Here is a 27,151-nt window from a genome sequence, read left to right as displayed (position 1 = left end):
ATGGCAGCCGAGGGTGGAAGGAGGGGTCAAGCTCCTGATACCCAGGAGGTAACCTGTAAGTCCATTTCTAAGTATTTTCTTTAAGGGGCTATTAGTGCCACCTTTCACATATGGGGCACTTTAACTTTCCAGGCCTGTATCCATGTGGATCTGTAGCCTCAAGAACATTCCATCTAGGCTTAGCAATAAGAGTTTCAAAAGGATAACTTTAGTTGTTGCTTGAAGCTGGATGAGAACTTCAGTACAATGCAGCACAGCTTTCACCAAACAAAGCCTCCATTTTGCTCTTTCAGTTAGGGCACACATCACCGGTCATAGGTGCTTTGTCCATCTCTTCATTGATGGAGGACACATGGCAACCCACAGTTCCTGTTTCAGCAATATATTCTACCATTCTATCATCCCTGCTGCTTAGAAATGATAGAGCACATGCAATTTCTATTCAGTCTGCAACTGCTTAGTCAAGTCTTCTTACCCAGTGAAGTGTGTCCCTTGATTACTTTTTATCACTAGGGGACTGCCAATACCGAGTCAGCATACTGAGTCTGAACCATAGCCTTTTGATTAACAACTTGACAGGTAAAGACAAAAACAATGCAGTAGCCATATATAAATGACTGTAAGTGCCTACCCAGTACCATTGGCCTGGAATGGGTTCCACTATAATCTTCCTGACAGCAGGTCAGTGAGATTCACTCCCTAGTGATCTGACCCTCCTCCACTCCCATGCTCATAGGAGCAAACAGTACACTTCTTGCAAACCTCCTTCCTGTATAGCTTCCTAAGTAGTGGGCATTCTCCAGGTTTTCATAGTAGGCCACATGGTCTTTACTCCAGCATGGATTAATTGGCAGTGTAACCACATGGCCACATCTGTAGAAAAAGCCTTCTCCAACCACTGAACTCTCACAACCATACCCACCTTATTCTTTACCTGGACTAGCTTAAAGCACATACCCTGTCATATATGCATCACAGTTATTATCTTCTGGTGTCCGAACACTCATAGATCTTGTCACAAGGCTTGTCCCTATAAGGAACAATATCATACTGTCCAATTGCCTAGTTTCTATGAGGCTATCCACATGGTAAGACCTTAATCTACAGCCCAAAGATCTGCATGAATTGTCAAAAGGCATTTCTCATTCAAGGAAAGTATACAAGTCAGTTTATCAGCTGCTTTGTCCTTGTCCAGTATCATACCAGATAGTGTCTGTGGAAGGCTGGATTGTAGCAGCTGTCTAGTGCACCATAGTACCTGAGCTAGTCCCAGCTCTACCAAGCATCAGCAGGTCCTGGAGGTGTCCCATCCCTAAATGGAAAGGCTTCTGGTACCCCATTTGTGTTCACATGGAGGGAAAGGGCAGCATTACCTGCTATATACCGTACAGGTCCTAAGGCTTATTTCAACAACTGTGGCAATGGACTGGTCAAGAGTGCTTTTCTCTATTTCAAGTATGTTCCATTTAGTTGGAGTGGGGTCTAGGTCACCACTGTGTAAGTTGACTTGGCCCCATTTGGTATCCATCCCACTATGGGGTAGGTGGTCCTTTAGCAAAAATAAATTGTTTCTTACTCTCAGGAGATGGGTTTGGAGAAGAAAGGATTCGCCAAGTCTCAAACATAGTGGTAAGTTTCCAACCTTTAGGTAGCTTTCTCCATCAAGTCATATACCCGGAATAGCACACTGTGGGGCAAAGGTGACTCTTCAGTCAATTCTCAAGAACCCACTGCCATTCTCCAAGTGGCATTTTTGTTTCTGTATGACTTTTTCATCGGTCACACTGGGGAGTTGCACAGGCACAGATAATACTGACCTTCAACTCACAGACAGCCACTGATAGTCCTTCATGTCTGAAGGGCAGTTGGTACAACGTTACTGTAACTGTCAACTACAGTGTGGGTACTACCTGGGGCCGCAGCTTAGCATACCTCTGTGCCTGGCTTGCTGTACCCACACTCATGGGCAGAAATCTCCAACCATCATGGCAGCCACTGTCCCTGGTGTACATTGATATCTTCAGCATAGGTTCAGGTATAGGAAATACATACACAATGTATTTTATATAGGTTTTTTATTGTAAAAATACTGTAGAGAGGGGTTATAGTTACATGAGCAAGGTAATATTTACTATCAAGCATTGTTACCTCCTCTTTTGTTTTTCCTCTACCATCTCTTCCCTCCCACCACCTCCACAACTACATTCACCCTGCTCCCCCACCTAAATTGTAAAGTTCATTTTTCAACATACTGTCTTGTACATCTCATTGTTACAATGGGTCAACCTGTATCCTTATTTAAACATTTTGCTTTTTCCTTCCTCTCCCCAAATTAGAAAAAATTTATATACAAGATTCAGGGCACCAGAATCAAATACAGTGAAAACAGGGATTATACCATGGAGGAAGAACATACAAGAGAAACAAAACAAATCACATAGTACATAAGTACATTAAAAACAACAACAAAAAAGGTAAAGCCTCTTATGTCCCTATCTTGAGGTTCATTTCACTTAACATCATTTTATATGGTCATATATACGGAGCTTTTGACCTTGTCTGTTTGTACCAGACATATACTAGTTATTGCAAATAAAGGAAACCATGGGACCTATGTTTCTTTAGGCCTGGCTTACTTCACTTAATATAATTTTTTCCAAGTCTTTCCATTTCCTAACAAATGAGGCAGTGTCATTCTTTCTGATGGAGGAATAGAATTCTTGATTCATGCGTCTACTGAGGTGTATCTGGATTGGTTCTATATCTTAGCTATGGTAAATAATGCTGCAATAAACATAGTTGTGCTGGTAGCTTTAGTATTGCCTTGTTTGTGATCATTTGGGTAGAAGCCCAAAAGTGGGATTGCTAGGTCAGAGGGGAGCTCTATGTGGAGTCTTTTGAGGAACCTCCATACTACTTTCCAAAGTGGTTGAACAAGTTTATACTCACACCAACAATGCAGTAGGGTTCCCTTGTGGCTACATCCCCTCCAGCATTTGTTGTTATTAGAGTTCTTGATTATAGCCATTCTAAGTGGGGTTAATGTTGTTCTGATTTGAATTTCTAGAGAGGTTGAGCATTTCTTCATATGTCTATTGGCCATTCGTATTTCCTCTTCAGAGAAGTTTCTTTTAAGTCTTTAGCTCACTTATTTATCGGGCAGTTGTTTCTTTGAGGATTTGTTGCTGGGGGAGTTAATTTTTTGAGTTCAAGTATATTTTAGGTATGAGACCCTTATCCATTACATGGCTAGTGAAGATTATTGCCCAATCTGTGGGCTTTCTATTCATCTTTCTAGCTAAGTCCTTTCCCATGCAAAAGCTCTGCAGCTTCATGAAATCCCATTTGTGCAACCTTTCTTTTATTTGTTGTGTTTCTAGGTCTGTATTAAGAAAATTTCATCCTGTGCCAAGGAGACCTAGAGTTTCTCCTACTCCTTCCTGTACTGTTTTCAGGGTATCTGCTTTGACTCCGAAGTCTTTGATCCATTTGGAGTTGATTCTGGTGCAAGATGATATAGATGGATCTAGCTTTATTTTTCTACAGGTGATGAATCAATTTTACCAGCACCATTTACTGAATACTCTGTCTTTCTTCCATTCTATATTTTTAGCTCCCTTATCAAAGATTAGGTGGCTATAGGTTTGTGAGTTCATTTCTGGGTTTTCAATTCTAATCCATTGGTCCTGAGATCTGATCTTGTGCCAGTACCAAGCTATTTTGATTTCTATGGCTTTGTAGTAGAGTTTGAAATTTGGTATTGATATTCCTCCAGCACTATTCTTTCTGTTAAGGATCATTTTTGCTATTCGGGGTCTTTTATTGTTCCATATTAATTTTTGGCTTGCCTCTTCTATTTCCTTGAAGGATGAGGCTGGAATATTTATAGGTATTGCATTGAATTTGTAGATAACTTTGATAGTATTGCCATTTTCACGATGTTAATCCTCCCAATCCAGGAGCATGGGAGGTTTTTCTACTCCTAAGTCCTGATTGGATTTCCTTTTTCAGGTTTTAAAATTTTCATCATAGAGGTCCTTCACTTCTTTAGTTAAATTAACTCCTAGGTATATTATTTTTTATGAGGCTATTACAAAAGGAGTTGCTTTCCTGATTTCAGCCACACTTTTCTCATTGTTGGCATACAGAAAAACCATTTATTTTTGAGGGTTAATTTTATACCCTGCTACTTTGCCAAGATTTCGAATCAACTTGAGTAATTTGGGAGTGGAATCCATGGGATTCTTTAAATACAAGATCATGTCATCTGCAAAGAGGGGAGTTTTACTTAATCTTTCCCCTATTTGGATCCCCTTTATGTTTGCATCTTGTCTTATTGCTGTAGCTAGGCATTCTATTACTAAATTGAAGAGAAGTAGAGAGTGGACATCCTTGTCTCGTTCCTGAGTTAAGAGGAAATGGCTTTAGTTTTTCACCATTAAGTGTAATGCTGCTGTAGGTTTGTCATATACAGCCTTTATTGTGTTAAGGAATGTTCCATGGATTCCTAGTTTTTCCAGAACTTTCATTGTAAAGGGGTGTGGGATCTTGTCAAATGCTTTTTCTGCATCTATTGAGATAATCATGTGGTTCTTGTCCTTGCTCTTGTTGATATGATGAATTATATTAATTGATTTTCATATATTGAACCAGCTTGGCATCCCTGAAATGAATCCTGTTTGATTATGGTTTATGATTTTTTGATGAATTGTTGAAATCTATTGGCCAAAATTTTGTTGAGAAGTTTTGCATTGATGTTCATCAAAGAAATGGGTCCATCGTTCTCTTTCTTTGATGAGTGCCTGCCTGGTTTTGGGATGAGGGTTATAATGGCTTCATAGAAGGAGTTCAGTAGTGAACTTTCTCTTTCAATTCCATTGAAGAGTTGGAGAAGTATTGGCCTGAGTTCTGCTTTAATGGCCTTGTAGAATTCCACTGTAAATCCATCCAGTCCTGGGCTTTTCTTAGGTGGGAAGTCTCTTATTGCTGTTTCTATTTTGATGCTTGATATTGGTCTGTTAAGTTGGTTTAACTCATCTTGGTTTAGTTTCAGCATGTCAATATTTGCTAAAAAATTGTCCATTTCTTCCAGATTCTCAAATGTATTACCATAAAGGTTTGAGAAGTATTCCCTTATAATGTTCTGAATCTTGGTTGTTTCTGGGTGATGTTTCCATTCTCATCTCTGACACAGTGTATTTTCATGGGGTCAGATGTCCAATATCCAATGGTATTGGACTTGCTTTCACTTTGATGAACTGTTCTCTATATTCATCAATATAAGCATGAGGTCCCACAAATTTCTTCAGATTGCCAAAAAATTAGACTTCACTCAGTCCTGTGTCCCCTGTGCCAACGTGTGTTGAATGTTTTCAAGGGATTAATAGATTGGCAACTCCCTATCCAGCCTCCAGTCCCTGCTGTCCTCTGCTAGGTCTTCAGCACCCTTGGCCACAGGCTTAGTCAAATTTAGACAAAAAATCTTCCTCCCGGGCAGAGGCCATGTGGTCCCCTGGACATGTTGCTCATACTGCAGAGGTAGACTATTTGGTGTCTTTGGTGTGCTTCTCCTCTGGCCTCAATTGATTCCATAGTTCTATTGAGAATGCACTGGCTTGTCAGTTGGTCTTTGCCTGTTCTACCCAGCTACCTTCAGGTCCTGATGTATCTGGGCCCAGGCCACCCACTAAGGGCCTAGTCAAGGCTTCCCTTGCTCTCCCCTTTGCAATCCTTTTACTACATGTATTCCCTTACATTGCCTCAAACTTCAGCCTCACTTAGGCTTGCCACCATGTTGTTTATTTCATTTACGGGGGGCCACACAGCTAAAATGGCTTTTAACCACCCCAAAGATGACACAGAGGCATTTTGCTACACTAGATCTCTTATGCTTCCTGTGAAATGCTCACCCATTGAGCTTTCAAATATTTGGATTGAACATAGTCTTCCAAACACACCCAACTCATGGGGCACTCACTCCAGATTGGCATACGACTAGCATTTACATGCAGTCTATGGTATTTCCCCTGCACCTGTCTACACTGCTCTGAGTTACCCCAACAGATAGTGGATGCCCTGCTCATGGCTCCAACTATTCTGCAGCCCCTGCCACAGTGAGGGATACAATATGAGAAAGGCTAAAGTTTCCATTTATTGTGGAGTACAGCAGCACTTTGAGTCTACTTCTAGATCCATAGACATAATAACGTTGCAGCCATGGTTGTGCTTCTGGTGGGATTGCTTTCTTAGGCCCACCAAATCAGTCTATCTATGTGGCCACCATATTGTAAATTCAGTCACACGCACATGCCCAATAAGGTTCCCTATGGGGACTGTGTATGTTATTATGTTTATATATGTATTTATATATTATTCATATTATATAATATAATTACAATATAATATTATATAATATCTATATTATTATGTGGATGTTTATGTATTATTTTCTGATGTGTTCCTAGCTATGTATTTAAGGGTGGGACTTCACCTTCATGTTCTCAAGTAGCTGACCCATGCATGGGAAAAAAAAAAGAGGTAGCCATTGTAGAAATTTAGGTGGAAATTTTACAAATAATAGCTAGCTCATATGGCATACTTACTATTTTGTGTGCTTTTCTCACTCATCTCTCACCAGAATGCTTTGCAAAACATTTGATTGGCCTCATTTTGTGGATGGGAAAGACAAAAAGCAGGAAGATTAAATGAATAAGTCATGGACTTTCAGAAAAATTAGTAATACAAAAAGTGACTAAGCCAAGGAGACAGGTCTCAAAGTGATGTGTAAGCATTTTGCAGTTCATGTCTGGCATAAAAAGACAGTGCTACGTAGAAAACGACAGCGGACATTTTGCATTTTTTTTGTGTGTATATGCAGAACTCAGAGCCTGGCTTGAACTCAGAGCCTGGGTGCTGTTTCTTAGCTTTTTCCCTCAAGGCTGGCCCTATCCCACTTGAGCCACAGCTTTAATTCTGGGCATTTTGTGGGGAGGGGCAGGGGTTAATTGGAGATAAGAGTCTCATGGACTTTCCTACCTGGCCTGGCTTTGAATTCTGAGCCTCAAATCTCAGCCTCCTATTATAGGTGTGACCTACTGGCAAGCAAATCATGGCATGTTTTGTTTTCTTTAATTATTTTAGGACTATGAAGTTCATCCTTTTTTTTTAATATAGGAAAACAAATGGTCAAAAATATACAAGTTTTAAATACATTCGAAACAATAGCAAGAAAGAAAAAACCACTGTGTCCCTATCTTGGGGTTCATTTCACTTAACATTATCTTATATGGTCATATGTACATAGCTTTTGACTTTTTCTGCTTGTTCCAAACTTATACTAGTTATTGCAAATAAGGGAAACCATGGGACCTATGTTTCTTTGGGCCTGGCTTACTTCACTTAATATAATTTTTCGAAGTCTTTCCATTTCCTAACAAGTGGGGCAGTGTCATTCTTTCTGATGGAGAAATAGAATTCCATTGTGTGTGTGTGTGTGTGTGTGTGTGTGTGTGTGTGTGTGTGTGTGTGTATACACATTTTCTTGATCCATTCATCTACTGAGGTGCATCTGGGTTGGTTCCATATCTTAGCTATGGTAAATAATGCTGCAATAAACATAGTTGTGCTGGTAGCTTTAGTATTTCCTTGTTTGTGATCATTTGAGTAAATGCCCAAAAGTGGGATTGCTGGGTCATAGAGGAGCTCTATGTAGAATCTTTTGAGGAACCTCCATACTACTTTCCAAAGTGGTTGAACAAGTTTACACTCCTACCAACAATGCAGTAGGGTTCCCTTTTGGCCACATCCCCTCCAGCATCTGTTGTTATTAGAGTTCTTGATGATAGTTTTTCTGACTGGAGTGAGGTGGAATCTCAATGTTGTTCTGATTTGCATTTCTTTTTTTTAATTTTTATTTTTTTATTGTGAGAGGGGTTACAATTACATGGGCAAGATAGTGAGTACATTTCTTATCAAGCATTGTAGTCTCCTCCTTTGTTTCCCCTTCCCATCCCTTCCCATCCTTCCCTCACCCCCACTACCCAATCCTCCCCGCCCCCCACCAAAGTTGTAAAGTTCGTTTTCGACATAACAACTTGTGCTTCTCATTGTTGAACATTTCTTCATGTGTCTATTGGCCATTCATATTTCCTTTTCAGAGGAGTTTCTCTTTAAGTCTTTAGCCCACTTATTTACCATGCAGTTTGTTTCTTTGAGGATTTGTTGTTGGGGGATTTGGTTTTCTGAGTTCTAAGTATATTTTAGATAGGAGACTTTTGTCCATTGTATGGCTAGTGAAGATCTTCTCCCAATCTGTGGGCTCTCTATTGATCTTGCTAGCTATGTCCTTTGCTATGCAGAAGCTTTGCAGTTTCATTCAATCCCATTTGTCAAACCTTTCTCTGATTTGTTGTATTTCTGGGTCTTTATTAAGAAAATTTTGGCCTGTGCCAAGGAGCCCAAGAGTTTCTCCTATTCCTTCTTGTAATGTTTTCAGGGTGTGTACTTTGACTTCCAGGTCTTTGATCTATTTGGAGTTGTTCTTCCCCCATGATATAACCCTGTTTTCACTGTATTTGATGTCAATGCCCTGCATCTTGTATATATACTTTTCTAATTTGAGGAGGAGAAGGGAAACAACAAAATGCTGAAATAAAGATACAAGTTTGACCCATTGTAACAATGAGATGTACAAGACATTATGTTGAAGACAAACTTTACAACTCTGTGGCAGGGAGGGAGGGATTGAGGAGGTGCAGAGGGAAGGGATGGTAGGGAAAAATCAGAGGAGGAGGTAACAATGCTCAATAGGAAACGAATTCATTACCTTACTCATGTAATTGTAACCCTTTTGTACAGTATTTTTACTATATATATATAGATAGATAGAGATTAAGTTTTGTTCAGAATTGTAGAACTAAAAGGTGACAAAACTTGGATGTGGGAAAATGTATTTTCCTATTCTCTTTAGGATATTCAGATTTCACCCATCTGGGCCTAATGCAGACACTTCTTTCTTTGTTGTAATTGTAAACTTGAAGTTGCTTAAGCTGGAAGGAATGCGGGCATTTCCTCCAGCAGTTTACTTTGCAGACAAAAAAAGACTAAGGAAGTCCTGATAAGGTCACACAGCTAGCTGGACTGGATCAGACAATGATTCCACATCTCTTTGTAGCAAGCAGAATTATTTTATGTGGACTATAGCCAAACTGAGATAGTTCTCTCTTGAAAGAATGCATAATGACTATAAATATATTTTTCAAAATGATAGTTACTACTATAAATCAGAAAAAGCAACAATTGATTATTGAACAAATATATAACACTTTTTATAAAGAGGGGTCAAGATTTGCAATGGTCATCTGTCTCTGTCAAGCTTTAGTAGGTTTTAGCACTAATAAACTGTGCATCCTTTGGCAAGGTCTCCTAATTCTCCCTCATCTCACCCATCAGACAAGCAGAGAGATGAACTAAATTATTTCAGTAGAGAAACTAGAGGGTGAGCCAGGAAAGAAAGGAAAACATGGACAAGGTTAGGGCTTCAAGTTCCCATTCATACTTTCTACTTGTTTCCTTTCTGCATTGTACTTGCCTATTGTGTATCTATTATTCTTCTAATGTTTGCTTATGTGTCTGTTGGTCAAGTTTGGATAATTTCCAAGATGTCTTTTTGTCTACCTCCTGCAAGGGATCACAATCTGCATCTTGCTATGGCTATGTCATAATAGCTGAACCAATGTGAAGAAAAAACATTCATGGTTTCGGGAGATCTGTAACTTAAGCTAGCATGGATATGTGTGCACTCTGCAAAGGTTTCCCTTTGAAAAGAATTAACAAGACTCAAGCTAAGGGGCTAAGGCTCTGAACCCCAAGGCTTGGAGATGACCTGGCTTAAAAACCCTTGTTAGTGGCAGAAGTCAATACATTTGGAAATTGTTTGGCTCTGACAATTTCTGGGTCTAGTATCTTTAATTGAATCTCCCACTTATTGTCTTGTATATGTCTTCTTTACCATCCACTCTGGGTCATTAGTAATTATAACATAACTTTTTCCATTTTGTTGTCCTGGAATGTGCTTCTATTCTAATCACCCATGCTTAAACACTAGATTGATTCTTTGCTCTGCGATCTTAGACTGATCACATAGCCTTTCTGAGTCTTGGTTTCTTTCATAATTATAACCACCTTAGTGGAAACAATAAATAAAATTACTATTACTATATAGTTATTGTTGGTAAATATATAGATACTGAGTTAAACTCCTGATGGTTGGTCCGAATGGGCTGAAAGATGGGTAATTTTGGATACTATTTTACCTAATCTTAATTGAGAAAGGCTTATAAGCTCCCTTTATTCTCTGGTATTGGTAAGCTAGGCCTTTATTTGGGAAAAAAATGGGGAACATTAACCTGTGCCTTGTCCTGTCTTGCTTCACTGAAGAGGTTTCATTAAAACATGGTGTTTGTGGTAAGTAATGAAAAGCTGCAGCAATGTATATAGGTCCTGTAGAAATTCCGTACATGGGGAGGAGAGACCAGAGGCATGTACCCCTCTGCTCAAAGGCTCAACAGACTGGGAATCTTTGTGCAGTCTTAACATTTTCTTCCTTCTCAGATCTCAGGAAGTTGCATAGAACTTCACCTAACCAGTTATTTCCTTTTTGCCAAGAAGACAAATCGCTAAACTATCCCTGGGGCACATATCCTCTGTGTCTCACAAGGGAGCAGGAGACCCAGACTTACACATCTAAGGAAATCCAGTCACAAAACTTTATTTCTGAGCAAGTCAGGGGAACCAGAGCTAAGTCTAAGAAGTTTGCTAATGAGAAGGCAAACAAGTTGCTTAATTGAGCTGGGGAAGCCGAACAGGCAAGGGAACTGTTCCCAGGAGGGAGCTTGGGCCTTACTTAATGACACACAGCCTCAACTTCCGCAATTACCAACATTTTCTCTTCAGAGACCACCACGTTCTTGAGTTATGAGCAGGGAGCTTGGGGAGCTTTAGTTTTCTCCTCTTGCCTCTTTCAATTAACACTAATTGGGAACACGGGAACACAGACTAAAATGTCAAAGACATTTGTTCTAAATAGAGTGCTTGTAGGTGTTTCTTCCTGGGCCTGGTCAGAAGACTGCTGGACCATGCATTCATTTCCTGTACCCATAGAAGGCATTGCAGAAACTCCTTTGGACTCAGACTTAAGCCTGGGTTTAACTGCTCTACCACTGATCTGGTACACAGTGATGTACAAACTCTATTTTCAGCTTTTAATATGCAAAATAATAAGATTACATTTCATGAACTTTATGATTTCCATGATCTGTACTTTTTATGAACTTTGAGAAATGATATAGAATAGGACATAAGCTAAATTAAAATGATTTTTTAATATCAGAGTAATAGAATCAAAGGAGGCAAACAATTTTAAAAATACATAAAAAACAAATAAATATAAAGACTACACACACACAAAAAGAGGAGTATAACTGTTGTTGGTGGGAATGTAAACTTGTTTAACCACTCTGTAAAGCAGTATGGAAGTTCCTCAAAAGCCTAAATATAGAGCTTCCCGATGATCCAGCAATCCCACTCCTGAGCATTTACCCAAATGCCCAAAAACAAGACCACACTAAAGCTACCAGCACAACTATGTTCATTGCAGTATTATTTGCCATAGCTAAGATATGGAATCAGCCCAGATGCCCCTCAATAGATGAATGAATCAAGAAAATGAATTGAATTCTGTTTCCATCAGAAAAATAATAACACCCCATTTGCAAGGATATGGAAAAACTTGGAAAAAATCATATTAAGTGAAGTAAGCCAGACCCAAAGAAGCATAAGGCCCATGATTTTCTTCATTTGTAATAATAAGTATATGTCTAGAATAGGTCTAGCAGAGGATCACAATAGCTCAATATATATGTATATATAGCAATATAAAATGATGCCAATAGAAATGAACTCCAAGATATGGAAACAAGAGGACTTTTTAGTGTACTGTCTGCAATTATGTTTTTCTTTCATTTTTTTCTACGGTTTATCCCTTGTTGTCACTGTATGTTGAAAACAAACTTTATGAGGAGGAGAATCTAGGGGAAGAAAAGTGGGAGAAAATAAGGGAAGTGATAACACTGTTCAACAAGAAATGTGTTCATTTCCTTACTTAAATAACCATAAGCCCTCTGTACATGACTTTTACAATAAAATAAAAATTTTTAAAGATGGTATATACTATGTGAATTCAGACAATTATTTCCATAATCATTTGTTCTTTAAGAACATGTAAACTATCATTTTTTAGGGAAACAAAACTTAAAAAAATAATCTGCCTATATATATATTTCACACACACACACACACACACACACAGGATGTACTGTTTCTCATGACTCTCAGTACTACCAAAGACTAAAATCCACAAGCACAAATTTCAATGTAATAATAATATAACAGAGCATAAAGCTGAAAATAAAACCTTGGATTTTGATTCTAATCTCACAAATTGTAAAACTTACTTAATTTTCTTAATGCTTTATGTCTGATTTTGAGTAGACTGGCTAACATTTTTTTTTTTGGTCAACTGTGGGCCTGAATGCTGGTCCTGGGTGCTGTCCCTCAGCTCTTCAGCTCAAGGTTAGCACTCTGCCAATTGAGCCACAACACCACTTCTGGCTTTTTCTGCTTATGTGGTGCTGAGGAATCGAACCCAGGGTCTCAGTATGTAAGGCAAGCACTCTACCACTGAGCCACCTTGCCAACCCCGACTGGCTTTTTACATTCACATTTAACTGTGGGTAGTGTTACAGGGAACCTCATAATAGACATATGTGGTTGACTCCACTTAGCATCATATTCCTACTTACACTTGATATACATGTACCAACACACACAGAAGTCTGCAATCTGGGTAAAAGGCCACTTTGTATCTTGCTCATTCACTGTCTTGAGTTAATTGTGCGTGAGAGAGACAACATGAGGCCTGCCAGAGAATCACAACACAGAAACAAGAATGTACACGAGTATACCAGAGATTACCAGAAAGGACATGTCTACTATCTTTGATGTCCAATAATTTACCAAATGGAGTGCATGTTAGAAATAACAGCCAACCACTAGAGTAGGAACTATCACAAAACCATTCTTCAAAAAGCTGCCTCTAACATAAGTCAGAATTTGAGTCCTATGATTTAAGTGGGATCAAGAATATTTCTTTGTTGCTTTGTATGTCCCTCCCCCACTGCATAACCCCTGTTTTTGTTGTGTTTGATGTTGGTATAATTTGGGGAAGGGAAGGGAAAAAATAACTTTAAAATAGGGATACAGGTGGACCCATTGCAACAATGAGATGTACAAGTCATTATGTCGAAAAACAGACTTTACAACTTTGGCGCGAGGATGGGGGAGGCGCAGGGAGCGGGGTGGGAGATGGGAAGGGATGGGAAGGAGAAACAAAGGAGGAGGCAACAATGCTTGATAAGAAATGTACTCATTATCTTGCCCATGTAATTGTAACCCCTCTGTACGGTATTTTCACAATAAAAAAAAGAATGCGTCTTGGTATCTACACAAATATTATGACTGCACAAAGTCTAAAATACAGGCCTGACATGAGTCAAATAAAAAGTCCAAGTTAGACTGGTGCCAAAACTGGCCAAAATAACTTGGCCAACTTAATGGAGTTTCAATAATGCACAAATGAGCCGGGTGCCTGTGGCTCATGACTGTAATCCTAGCTACTCAGGAGGCTGAGATCTGAGGATCGCGGTTCAAAGCCAACCTGGGCAGAAAAGTCCGCTCTTATCTCCAATAAACCACCAGAAAACTGGAAGTGGCACTGCAGCTCAAGTGGTAGAGTGCTATCCTTGAGCTGAAGAGCTGAGAGACAGCGCTCAGGCCCAGAGTTCAAGGCCCATGACCGACAAAAAAAAAATGCACAAATGCATTATTCAAATTAGGTGAAATCCCAACATTAAATGATGAATAGCACCCATCAATTACCACAGTTAGATGTTTAAAGCTTCTCATTCAATATTTATAGAAAGAACAATAAGAAAAAAGTTAATCCTAAATAATCTTCATACCATCTTCAAACAGTATGACCTAGTTGTCTGTTGCAGAACACTATGTAAACATCTGGGGACAGCATGCTTCCCACTGGAGCACACAGAATGCTCATCAAAGTGAAGTTGATGCAGCGGCCTTCAGTAAGTTTCAGCAAAGTTCTTACCTAAAATTTTAGCATAGATTGCAGAACTATATGCTCAGTTTGAATTCAATGCTAAAGTTTAAGAGAATTCTCAAATAGTTAAAATTACATAGAACATTAAAAATTATATATTCGTTAAAATGCAGGGCAAGGGCCATTAGAGACAATTAACATATACCTTGCAAAAGAAAACAGCCTGGCACTGGTGGCTCATGCCTGTAATTCTAGCAACTCAGGACACTGAGATCTGAGGATCACGGTTCAAAGCCAGATGGGGCAGGTAGATCTGTGAGACTCTTAACTCCACTGAAACACCAAAAAAGTCTGGAAATTGAGTTGTGGCTCAAAGAGGTAGACTGCTAGCCTTGAGTGAAAAAGCTCAGGGACAGTGCCCAGGCTCTGAGTTCAAACCTCACAAGTGAAAACAAAACAAAACAAAAAAACACATAACAAAACTTACAGAACATAGGAAACAGGAAACAATAATGTCTATAGGAGAATTAGCTTTAAGTGTCTATGCTAAAAGAATAAAGCAATTAGTGATAGACTGATATAAATTAACATTTCATGAGTAAAGAAGATGAGAACAATCAGAAGATAGTATACTTAAATAAAGCTGTGAGCAAAAATCCATACCTAGAAAACCTGTCACAAATATGAAGGAAACAAATAGACTCAAAGTTGATCTTTGTAAAAGATAGAGGTAATTTGGTCAAAGTGCAAATCAACTGGTGAACTCTGGCTCACATACTAATAGATTTTGTTCTGGGGCTTAGACAAAGAAAGCAAGCATGGGTTTGGTTTAGATTATTCCCATTATACTCTATCTTCCTTTTTCTTCTCTGACAATATAGAGCACAACTCCCTGCTTTTCTCCCTGGTCTCATACATAAATTAAAAGATTTGACTCCCATTTTTAAAGTATCTTTTACTTATGAGTACAATGCATTTTAATCAATGTTATCCCTTTCATCATTATCTTCCCTCTGCCCCTGACCTACTAATCCCCTCAATTTCCTTATTTCTTTTTTAAAATTAATTTTATTTAATTAATTATTTATCTTGTGGATATGGTTCCAAGGCCTCGTGCATGCTAGGCAAGCACTGTACTATTAGGCCACATCCCCAGCCCCAATTATCTTATTTCTTGATGTAATTGCTCTACATGGTGCAATCATTGTATTTTTTCTGCAGCTGTCCTCTTAAAAGACTCCAAGTGTCTTCTGGAATAAAGACACAGGATATCACAATGGGAATTCTTCACTGAGGACTTCAAGAGATCTGCTGGAAAGGAATTGGAGTAAATAGGAGATCATGAAAGTTGCCTTTTGTTTTTCAAACATTTGTCCAATCTTAAGAGCTCTCTCTTTTCGTAGCTGCTAGCAAATCATCTGCATCATTTTAACAACAAAGACTTGCAAACCGTGGGAGAATATGGAGCCTCTAGAAATTATGGTGACGCAAATCACTCATTGTTTGGTTACTGCCTAAGAGTCTGGGGAAAAAAAATCATTTAGTTTTTGTTTGGCCCTTTTATAAAAATCCTAACTTCGTAGTGTGAATTTTAGGGATACCAATCTGAAATCATTATTTTTTGGGTTTCAGAAATATGAGTGTTATATCCTAGAGAACCAAGAGAAAAATATTTCCCTAAGTGGATTTAGGAGAGAGGGGGAGGAGGAGAGGAAAGCGGGGGAGAGGGAGATAAAGAGACACAGGTCTGTGCATAGGGATCCTCCTGGTTTCCTTAAACCCTTACCTTTTAAAATAGCTAGATTAATCCACATAAGCAATAATGAAGTCGACTATAATTATGAAAACCATAGTCACTCCAGATTCTCCTTGATTTCCCTGACTTAATCCTCTATGGTCAAACAGTGTTAGAATCTAGATTTCAACATTCCTCTCTATGAATCTAGTTTCAGGTAACCCTTTCCAGTTTCCTTCTTCTCTTCAGATGAACTCAGATCATCTACTAATACTCTTCTTCCATTCATGACTTTATTGTTCCAGATCAACCAGTGGGTTACCATAACATAATCTGCTGATGGACTCCATTTATTTGACATTGAGGTATGCTTATCTAAGATGGATCTATCATATTAAATAGTAACATATAATCCACAAACATACTTCCCAGGCTCTCAATCTTCCTAGATTTTCAGTGTTTTTTTTCAAGAATTAAATAATGCAAGTTATATTGATATTTGTGTTCTGCGAGAATAATTCTAAGAGGTAGAAATATACATGAAATTAAGCCAGAAAAATAATGGTTCTTAATCACAGATGAGAGAAAAGCTGAAAAGAATTTTCATATAAATAATAATTTTGCGCCTCTGTTATATGAACTGTGAATAATGACATAAACACCACATACTAGCTAATAGCAAAACAGCTGCACAGAAGACTTTTCTGCAATAAAGAGCTACAGTTAAATTCTGTGAGTATGACACTGCTCTACCCAGAGCCCCTCCCAATCCTACTACTACTCACTCCATGGACAGCAAAGAGGGAAACATGACCGCATGAACTGTTTCCCTTCTCTTTGATTTTTTTCATCCTCATTTCAGTAAGTTATGTGTCTAATAAGTCATATATAGATCTATTGGATATGCAAACTCTTATGTTGGAACTTCTCTTCTGTTAAGGTTTATAGAAAAAAAGATTTATGCTTAACACAGCTCTGACTTTCCTTGGCAATGAGGATGTGGCAGGAAGGAAACTGTTCAGTTGTTAAAGCTGGGGAAATTGAAAGCTATGAACAGGGCCGGAAGGAGTCCATGATGTTACAACACCCTTCTTCCCTTGGCAGATGACCAGCACTGCTCAAGTTTACTGATTCCACCCACTGTCGTTTTTTTCTTAACACTCCAGGAGATTCCAAAGCTCTGTTCAGATTCTGAGGGCTGTGGTGAGTTATCTTCCCACTCAAACAAAACCAGTCCTGTTCCTACAGAGTGCAAGGTCTCAGGATCCTGACACTGCTGAAGACATCTCCAGAGAGGTGAGTCCTTCTGACATCTCAAAACCCAGAAGATAACGAGGAAAATAAGCATTGATTCCTTAGATGATGGGAGCGGGGAGCAGGGTTCACATCAGCTGTACTGCCAGCTGTGAGTTACCCAGGCTAGAAAAAGACCTCATTTTCATAAACACAGTTATTCCAATATATAGTATCTTAATACTTTCATACCATAGGTGAACTTTCATGTGAGAGTTCATAGGAAAGAGGTAGTTAAAATCAATTACATAAATATATCCATATAGTAAATATGTATGTAGACTACATATAAATATTCCAAACAGTAGGTATAGATTATACCAAAATGTTAGGCATAGATTTAACTGAGTTAAATATATTGAATGCATTATAGTGAGTGTGTGTGTGTGTGTGTGTGTGTGTGTGTGTACATATAGGAGTATGTATTGCCAGTCTTTAGGCTTGAATTCATAGGCTGAGTGCTATCCCTGAGCATTTTTCTCAAGGTTAGTGCTTTAACACTTGGACCACAGCTCCACTTTCAGCTTTTTGTTAGTTAATTTAAGGGTCTCATGGACTTTTCTGCCTAGGCTGACTTTGAACCACAATCCTCAGATCTTCTGAGTAGCTAGGATTACAAGCATGAGCCAACCAATGCCTGACAAATGCCTTTATCCTAGAGAAAATGAGAACCCAACAATTTCAGACAGGCTAGAAATGTGGAATATAGAGAGATAATTGACTTTATGAAAATAACTTGTTAGAGAAATTAAACCTAGATGGAAGAAAACTGAAGAATGATTGAAAAGATTCAATCAACAAATGCTTTAATTCTGAATTAGGGCATAGCTCGGAATCTTGCAAAAGGGCAGCTATATGGGCATTAAAAACATGAAAAAGGAGGCATTCGTGGCACCATGGCACTGTGGTGGAAGGTTATTTCTTACCAAGTGAGAAGCTGCAGCCCATTTTTCACGTATCCCACCTAAGTCAGGATGTGGGAAGCTAGGAACCAACAAGGAAACATTTGAGCAAAGGCTCCAGGTCCCTAGAGGAAGGGAAGAGCAGCAGAGCACTTTGGCACACAATACAATCCATACTCTAAATACAACAATTGCCTATTTCTAGACCTTCTTTCACGACACCCACCACTGACCCAGTCCAACAACCATCCTTAATAGGGAAGAATTTTTATTTTATTCCTAATGAAGCAATTCTCAAGAGTGATGACACTCCCAACTGGTCACAAGCACACTTGTGAGCAATACTTGGACTCAAGCATTTCACTTACATCAGGAGACATCCCCTTTACAAAAAACTTTCTTTAGTCATGTGTAACACTGTATGCTGATTTTTCTCTTGTAGACTCATCAACAACTGGAGAGATAAATACAAGAATAAATACAAGAAAATTGTTCTGCTGAAAGGATTAGAGGCCATCAATGATTATCATTTTAGCTTATTCAAGTCTTTACTGGCCCGTGATTTAAGACTGACTAGAAAAAGGCTAGTTAAATGTGACAGAATTGAGATTGCTGACTTGATGGAGGATGAATTCCAAAATGATACTGGAGTGGGCAAACTGATAGCATTGTTCAAAGAGATACCGGACCTGAGAGAACTTGCTGAAACTCTTTGGAAAGAGAAGTTAAAAGGTAACAGGGAATAAAGAATAGCTCTCTCTGACACTATATTAGCTCTTCTATGTCCTTCCTAACCTTGAAATTCTCCTTTGTAATAGCTGATGCATTTTAACATATTCCTCAGTGTCTATGACATCATGACATCTTTATACTAGTTAAAGACACTACAGGTACCAATAAGATGTCAACTTGGAGTGTTCACCTATCAGTGGACTAGTGAATTGTTTTATATATATAGAACATGTATGTTTATTTAGTGTTTATTATTATGTATGTTTACATATATAAATATTATTATATATACTTTTAAATATACATATTTATATATTTTGTGTGTGGCATATCTACCAATGATGAAAAGATGAGGCTTCAGGTGCAATCTGGATTTTGTAAAATAACAAATAAAAATGACAGTGTACGGTTTATACATTAAATGTAACCCAATTAAGACTATACCTCTAGTAACAAAGACAAGGGAATACTTAAATGAAAACTCCTCTCAAAAAGGCAAGAAGATCTTCCTCCCCAGTAAAATTACTGAATTAACAAAAAGTTTTAAAGATTCAAAATCAACAATCACCTGTTTATGTGCCCACAAATCTATGTAATTTTCCTTTTCACAGGCTGCTATCATTATAATGCATCATATAGAAGACACAGCCAACCAATGACCATCATGAAAATCTTAGATTGTTAAAGAGGATGATGGGAAATGGGGGTGGGAGAAGACTCAACATGGGATTCAGAGGACAGGGAGGATTTGCTCACTCATGGAGGTTAGGGAGGAAAAACACAGAGGAACATGGAACAGTGTAGACACCAGCATAGTTACTCACACCCAAAACTGAAAAGAAATAGTACTGGAACTGCTTTAGCCTTTCTGGAGTCTGTGTGCTTTCTATGGATGTGTTCCTTTTCACTCTATTATGATGAAAACTAAACCCACCTCAGCAAAAGGAAAAACTCCAGCAAAAAAATTCAAGCAAGGACAAGTAGGTTGTTTATTCATACCAACTGCCAGCAACACTCTCACATCTGAAGAAGTGGTGGGCACTCCCAAGCCTCAGGTAAGCCTGAGGAAGACAAGCAAATAGGAGCTCATTCTACCATGGCTCTTCCCATCTCTGTCTCTATCAGGCATTTACTCCTCCATCAGTGTCCCTTCAGTGTGTGTGTGTGTGTGTGTGTGTGTGTGTGTGTGTGTGTGTATGTGCATGTTCACGTGTGTGCACACGCATGTGCACAGCTGCTCCTGGGGCTTGAACTCAGTGCCTGGGCTCAGTCTCTGAGCTTCTCTTGCTCAAAGCTACCACTTGAGCCACAGCTGTACTTCTGGCTTATTTTTTGTAGTTTACTGGAGATAAGAGTCTCATAGACTTTCCTGCTTGACTAGCTTCAAGCCAGGATCTCCAAATATCAACTTCCCGAGTAGCTAGGGCTACAGTTGTGAGCCACCAGCCCTTAGCTCCCATCAGTTTTAGACTTAGCACACTGCATGAGAATTGATCAGATGACATAATTATATCTTCATTCATAATAAAGAGGTTATTGACTTGAGAATCAGCTTTTTAAAAATCCTTTGCCCATATTTATTAGAACCTGTTTTTCCCAATTCTAAATCAGCCACACTTTGTCACAGAGACAACTACAGCAGAACCATATGTGTAACAATTTCCTGCCTATATGTTTAATGAAGCTATTTGTGCCCACATCTTGCAACTGGCCAGGGAACAGGCACTACTCCTTAAAGTTTCCAACCTGTGTGTGTAAAATAAACCTGCAAGCAAATAATTAAGATGTGCTCTACTTCATTTCATACTGAGAAGCATTAACCAGACAATTAAACTACTTTCAGAAAAGAGAAAGCACAAATAAAGGGAAGACTGTAACCAAAAAGGGAAAGGTGCTAGAGGAGCTGGCTCTCCCTGTAGGTCCTGAAGGAGCTGCAGATCCACCGCTACCAGGGTGACTCCCTAGCTCCCCAGGCTTCATCCGTTCCACCCAGCACTCCCTCGGCTCAGGTACCAGCTTCCTATTCCGTTTTACACTGCTTCTTCAATCCAAATGGAGGAATCAGAACTTGAAATTCTGATCTTTTCCTTAACTTGAAGGTAGTGCCGGTAGTTACAATCAGACAGACAGACACATATACATCCATATATAGGGATGTGGTTGGGGGAGGAGTCACTGTATCTTAACATTTTGCTTCTATGGAATATTTAATGAGCATGAGATTACTACATTTTTTTTGTCAATCCACACATGGGCCTGGGCGCTGTCTCTGAGTTCTTTTGCTCAAGGTAGTGCTCTACTATTTTGAGCCACAGCTCCACTTGTGGTTTTCTGTGGTTAATTGGAGATCTCATGGACTCTCCTGTCTTGGCTGGCTTGGAACCATGATCCTCTAATCTCAGCCTCCTGAGTAGCTAGGATTATAGGTGTGAGCCAATAGCACCTGGTTTATTACATTATTTCTGACAGTAGGAAGTTCTTTGTCCTGTTCTGACCCCAGAGAGGCGGGAAGAGGTGTAGCATCCAGCATACACAGGTACAAACAGCAGTAGATTTGCTTTTGCTGATCCAAACTCTTTCACATCTCTTCCCTTTAGCGGACTAACCACACAGCATTTTCTTTTCTTCTTCAGGGTTTTCACACATGATATGTTATCTGTACTTGGAACACACTTAAGAGTTCAAGGGATTCCACCATCTGAATCCCATGGCTGAGAGAAAAAGAATCAGCATAACTCAGGCATTCAGAAATATCTGGGCATTAGGAAACATTTCTCTTCAAGCTGCAGATGAGGAATAGTGATTCAAAATAAAAAAACACAATATGGCAAATGAGGGAATGAAAATGGATAGATTTGAGAAGGGACAGCGTCAGGTCCATAAGACCAAAAGATAATCATGACTAAAGGGAACAGTGTTGTTCTCTCCATTGTTGAGATCTCATGGTGTCTTTCTTACCTTTCTTTCAAGGTGGTCAAGGGTAAGAAGAAACCAGCCAGTTACTTCAAAATCTGGAAGTTGAAGTTAAGAACTGCCCTCCAAATCAACTCACTGTCTTCAACAGTGATTCTATTAAAAAAAGAGACTTGTATATAAATCATAGTGGGCATTATGCTTCTTTGTTTTATGAAAAATTCTTTTTCCTCCTCCTCCTCCTCCCTTCTTGTCTAAGATTATTATATTTGGATTTATGCTATTCATAATGCACTCAAACTTCAATATATATCTTACAAAATTAAGGAAAGTAAGAGAAGGGATGTGTTGGGAGGGGTTGGTGAGAATGTTAAAAGGATTGACATTGATCAAGGCACATTGTATTCATAAACTGCTTTGTTAAGTGGAAACTCCTTTGTACAGCTACTTAGAGATAATAAAAATATTTTTAAAATTCTGTTTTTAAAAGGATTTCATTCCCCCAAAGTGTCCACATGTTTTGTTAAAGCCAGTAGTGAGCTCGTGGGAGATGGCTGATTTGTGCAGTGTGAGGCACACAGGTGGAGGGGCTCAGCAACATGGTGTTCAACCTTCTGATTGATTCCTGGAGAGCAAGATCATATCAGGGTTGTTCCCCAAGTCTATACAGGTTGCTCAAGCCGTGTGGCCTATTGAAGAGTTTTGTTGGTCAAGAGAAAAGAATTTCTCTTTTGTAATCAAATGTTCTCCCCCCAATTATAGTAACTCAGTGATAGAAATTTAATTTTTAAAGCCACTGTTTAAAATATTCAAAATGAGACTATATCAAATTTACATATTAGATTTTTTTTGGGGGGGTCCGGTCATGGGCCTGAACTCTGGGCCTGGGCGCTGTCTCTCAGCTCTTCAGCTCAAGGCTAGCACTCTACCACTTGAGCCACAGTGCCACTTCCAGCTTTTCTCTTTTTTGCTTATGTGGTGCTGAGGAATCAAACCCAGGGCCTCATGCATGCAAGGCAAGTGCTCTACCACTGAGCCACCTTCCCAGCCCTACATATTAGATATTTGACAATGGTTTTCTGTGATCCAAAGAGCAGCATACACATGATAAGCGGTTAAAAAAAATTATGAGAGTTTTCAATACTTTGAACAATAAGCAGCTTAGAATCCTTGTGAGGTGACAAATTCACAAAGCAAGTTATACAACTGTCCCAGAAACCTGAGTTGATTTTCAGATTGCCAAATAGTGTAAACTTTTCAACTTATGGCTGTCACAGTGAGCCTAGAGGGCAAGCAACACACTTCACGACACTTCTACAAAACAGCTGGATTCTTACGAGAAAGAAGATGCACCAAGATGGCCTCATTCATTAGCTGAATTCTTAAGGGAGACGAGGAAGCAGAAGACCCACAGAGAGCATTGCTTAGAGGTAAAAGAAAGAAAACAATGCTGAGAATATTTATGTTATAGGATAGTAATCTACCTTTTAAACCATAGGTATCTAAGTAAACAGGAAAGTGATAGCCTGAAGAATTAAGACCATGCAATAGACAAATAGCTCATTTAAGCCTTTCCTAACAAAGCCTGAAACCCAGCCACAATCATTTCTAAATTATGCTGCGATAATTGAGCAAGAGGATTTTCTTTAAGATTTAGATCAGCTCATCATTGAAAGAAAATTCCCAGAGTCATGGCAACTGCCCTGCAAAAAAAAAAAAAAAAAAGGTTTAAAACAAAAAACAAACAAACAAAACCAAAGTTTCCACAAGTGAGTAAGGGAAGAAGTAACATTGTGTAAAAAGAAATGTTCTCATTATCTGGCTAATGTAACTGTAACCCTCTCTACATCATCTTTATAATAGTAGCAGCAAAAATCAAACATTTTTGAAGTCGTAATTTTCCCCAGCTACAAAGGCCTAGGCAAGGGCTGACCCAGACTCCAGAGCCAGCTCTTTCGTTTCTATCATGATGTATCACTGTTGCCATTACTTCTTCTCTTCTCTTTTTGTTGCCATCTGGGCCTTCTCTTCTACTGATGAAGATCAAAAATAAGCAAGAAAAGACCACTCCAGAGAAAGAAGCCTTTTACTGGGCCTAATGTGACCTCACCAGTGCCTAGCACAGAAGAGTGAACAAAGTGAACTAAACAGTCTGCTTACTTACCCAGATCACAAGTGACAGGATTTCAGTACCAACCACAGGAATTCCTTTCTGCCAATGCAGGACTGTGGTTCCACAAATTAATGGGTCTGGGGAGAAATAGCTTCAGTTTTTTGGAGTTCCCCAAGGCCAAACTGCTCATTTCTCTGAATCTCAGTAGTAAAGTCTTCTCAGGAAAAATCTTGTTTGAACATATAGTATTTTTTCATTTCTGTTGAAAACTGTAATTCGTTAAGTAATAATTCTCTTCCCACTCTGAACACTTTAAAAATTGAAGTAATCTTTCTGCCATTTAAACTAATTTGTGCAATTGGCCGACTGACTACCTACCTCAGATAACACTTTCAATAAATTCAATATACCAAGGAAAGAATGAATAACAAGCATGAAGGTCAGAACTTACAGATGAAGTCAAACATGAATCATGGTTATTTAATTTAAAAAGGGATATTATAAATTGAGTTCAATTGTCTACTAACATATGCACAGAAAATACGACAGAAAAAAATAGGAGCATTAAAAGGTTTAAGGAAATCCAGACAGAGGAAGACAGGATAGCAACACCCAGATCTATGAATCTCTAATTTTCCTTAGTATTAACATGCTATTTATATATATTTTTTTACTATTTCATTTGCTCTTTTTAACTGTATTATAATCTTTCATGACTTTTATTGACTTTGATCTTGGCTTTGATCTCTTGGCTTCTTTGTCCAAGCTGAAGTGTTCTCTTTCTATTTATTGCTCTCTTCCACCTGCTTATAGACTCTACTCTTCCACCTTCAATGAAGTAAGGTCATGAGATGACTAGTATATACAGTATAGTACCACACTGTACATACAACGGTTACGAGGAAAGAGCTCTCAACAGGGAATGTAAGATGAAACACACACACACACACACAAAGGTGATTCCATACTGTATGGTTAGCATGAGACATAATTGAATTTACTATACCCAATGGAGGGCAGGATATAGGAGACCTATAATGGAATTTTAGAATTAGAATGTAATTTATGGCAATGATGGCATCTTTGGTACACTACATGTAGTTACTGCCACCTCGTGTGCATCTCTGGAAACTACACTTTCTAGTCAGCTATCCAAAGCAGGGAAGGAGGTTGCTGGGGAGAATCTTAAGAGTTGATCTTAAGATCTTGAAAGTGTTGTGTTGGGGGCCTTCATTTGGGAGAGTTCTTAAGTGAAATGCTACTTTGTTAACCAATTTTAATCATTCACAGAGAAAGTCAAAACTATCACTCTTGAGGGGGGAGGAGTTTTGGAGCTTAAACAAAATTCAGGCACAAAGGAGATATTCAATAATATGAAAAATATTTCTGTTCTGGGCAACTTAGAATGTCCTAAGTATAGAGACATAGGAGACGGGAGATTCCCAGGACTCGAAGGCAAGGGTCTTCCCCCTGAAGAAACGCAGACTGTCTGGGACTATGGCAGATTGCTACAGGAGTGGTCTGTCTTCAAGGAAAGCAAAAAAGGATGGAAGAAAAGACTTTCCAAAACTCAATATATGATGCCAAATATAACCAAAATATGAAACTTGGGATCTTCTTTATTCAGAAGGTGTGGGGGAAGGAAGAGGAAATAGAAAGATAAAGGGGGACCAAATTGTGCATGGATGGAATTGCCGTAATAACGCCCCCCCCACACACAGACTCCTGTTGTTAAAGTATGCTAACTCAAAACTTAAAAATACTAAAAGATTACCACATTTCTTCCTCCTTCCTCCCTGTGTATCACTTCAGATCACCTGCCGGTCTTAGCTGCCTTGTGAGGGTCCCTTTCCAAGAACATCATCATATTTCTTGCACAGTAGCTGATAGGCTGATTCATCCATTGACTGATGCCATTTCAAGATTTTTAAAAAAAGTTATTTTCAAGCACCTGACCTTTCTACAAGTCCAGTGCTGTTCCACAATTCTCTAGGCTTCAATGTGGTCTGGATATGAGCCAGCTTCCTGCTGCGTGTCTACAAATAATTCAGGAAGCCTGAGAAATTGTGGCTTTAATGATTGAGGTAGAATAGCTTAGCTATGACTGATTTTCTTTCTATCTCTTTGATGCTGGACCCCTATGTTTGTATAACATTACGCTTTGACACATCTCAGGTTTGCTAACTATCAGCAATGTGTGGATCCTTCAAGAAATCACTTGCAGTGGTTTCATGGCCCACTTCCCCATTCTGGACTGCCTGTCTCTACAAGGAAAAGAGAGAGAAGACTAAGATGACCTGTCTTTCTCTTTAGATAAAATAGTTTCATTCAAAGGAATGTAGGTTTTTGAATTACCCACACGCTCTCTGTTGGACATGAAAGCTCTAATGTTAGAACTTCTTTTATGTGTGGTGATTTATAAGAAGGGGGAAAAAAACCTAAGTGTAACACACACTCTTGCCTTTTATTTGTGATCAGGATGTTACAGGAAGGAAACTGTCCAGCGTCTACAGTTGGGGAAATCGAAAGCTATGAGTCTTTTTGGGAGGAGTCCAGTGTTACAACACCCTGCCCAGGCTCACAGAACAGTGAAAGCTAAACATCCCTGCTTGAATTAAGTGACCCAAATCAGTGCTCTTTTTGTTTTGAGTTTCAAGATATCTTCAGATATACATTCCAGGAGATTGCAACTCTCCTGTGGTTCATATTCTGAGAGCTTGGCTGAGTTCTCTCTCTCTCCTCGCACCTAACCAACCCGGACTCATTGTACAGCTGAAGATCGAAGCATCAGGGCATTGCTGAAGAAATCTCCAGAGAGGTGAGTCCTGGCTATGTTTTCTGTACAGAAGATTTTTGACACCTCCTGGGAAAATCCACAAAACCATCCTGGGGAAAACCCGTGTTGGTTCTTTGGATGGAGAGGGGAAGGGAGGAGGCCTGGTATCAGTTGCCTTCGGAGATGTGAAAACTGCAGTAGCCTGATTCTGTTGTTTCATGGAGGAAGATAACAAACACACACTGGTATTCTTCCACCACTGAGGCCTGGGCAAGGGAAATGCAGGTTGTCAGATATATTCTCTGGCTATGAATTGGTCCAAGTTGATATTTATAGAAAGATTTTGGTTGTCTCAGCTAAAGAGAGTATAGGAAGTTAGATGACTAGTGTAAAGGGCCTCAGGAAAAGAAAAGGCAGTATGGTGAAAAAAATCTTGAAATATTATTTAGTTAAAAAGTGTATCTTACAATGGAATTCTATGCCTCCATCAGAAAGAACGACATTGCCCCAT

General features: G+C 39.0%; 2 protein-coding genes across 3 annotated transcripts in view; both read left to right on the top strand.

The window, feature by feature from the left end:
• On the top strand, window positions 1-21,940 carry LOC105996424 (pyrin and HIN domain-containing protein 1-like). The gene is made up of 6 exons (XM_013030502.1): window positions 1-55; window positions 17,120-17,207; window positions 18,549-18,838; window positions 19,778-19,893; window positions 20,758-20,847; window positions 21,809-21,940. The coding sequence occupies exons 1-6, from the start codon at window positions 1-3 to the stop codon at window positions 21,932-21,934; spliced, it is 765 nt and encodes a 254-aa protein (XP_012885956.1). The 3' UTR covers window positions 21,935-21,940.
• Window positions 21,941-26,402: 4,462 nt separating this feature from the next.
• Window positions 26,403-27,151, top strand: part of Ifi16 (interferon, gamma-inducible protein 16) — a 19,196-nt gene continuing 18,447 nt past the window's right edge. The window contains exon 1 of one of the 2 annotated variants that reach the window (XM_013030642.1): window positions 26,403-26,682. The gene's annotated coding sequence lies outside the window, so the exon portion shown is untranslated. The remainder of the gene's footprint in view (window positions 26,683-27,151) is intronic. The other variant, XM_013030643.1, reaches the window with a different exon arrangement.

Source organism: Dipodomys ordii, unplaced genomic scaffold, assembly GCF_000151885.1.
Source record: "Dipodomys ordii isolate 6190 unplaced genomic scaffold, Dord_2.0 Scaffold131, whole genome shotgun sequence".
Classification (NCBI taxonomy): domain Eukaryota; kingdom Metazoa; phylum Chordata; class Mammalia; order Rodentia; family Heteromyidae; genus Dipodomys; species Dipodomys ordii.
Note: the sequence above shows the minus strand (reverse complement) of the source record. Positions and strands in the feature narration are given on the sequence as shown.

What these genes read in the sequence shown, in the direction of transcription:
- LOC105996424 (XM_013030502.1), top strand. Translation starts at nt 1, where the DNA reads ATGGCAGCCGAGGGTGGAAGGAGGGGTCAAGCTCCTGATACCCAGGAG. An exon ending in CTGAAGACATCTCCAGAGAG is followed by an intron (nt 17,208 to 18,548) that starts GTGAGTCCTTCT and finishes TTTCTCTTGTAG; the next exon opens with ACTCATCAACAACTGGAGAG. An exon ending in CCAGCACTCCCTCGGCTCAG is followed by an intron (nt 20,848 to 21,808) that starts GTACCAGCTTCC and finishes CTTTCTTTCAAG; the next exon opens with GTGGTCAAGGGTAAGAAGAA.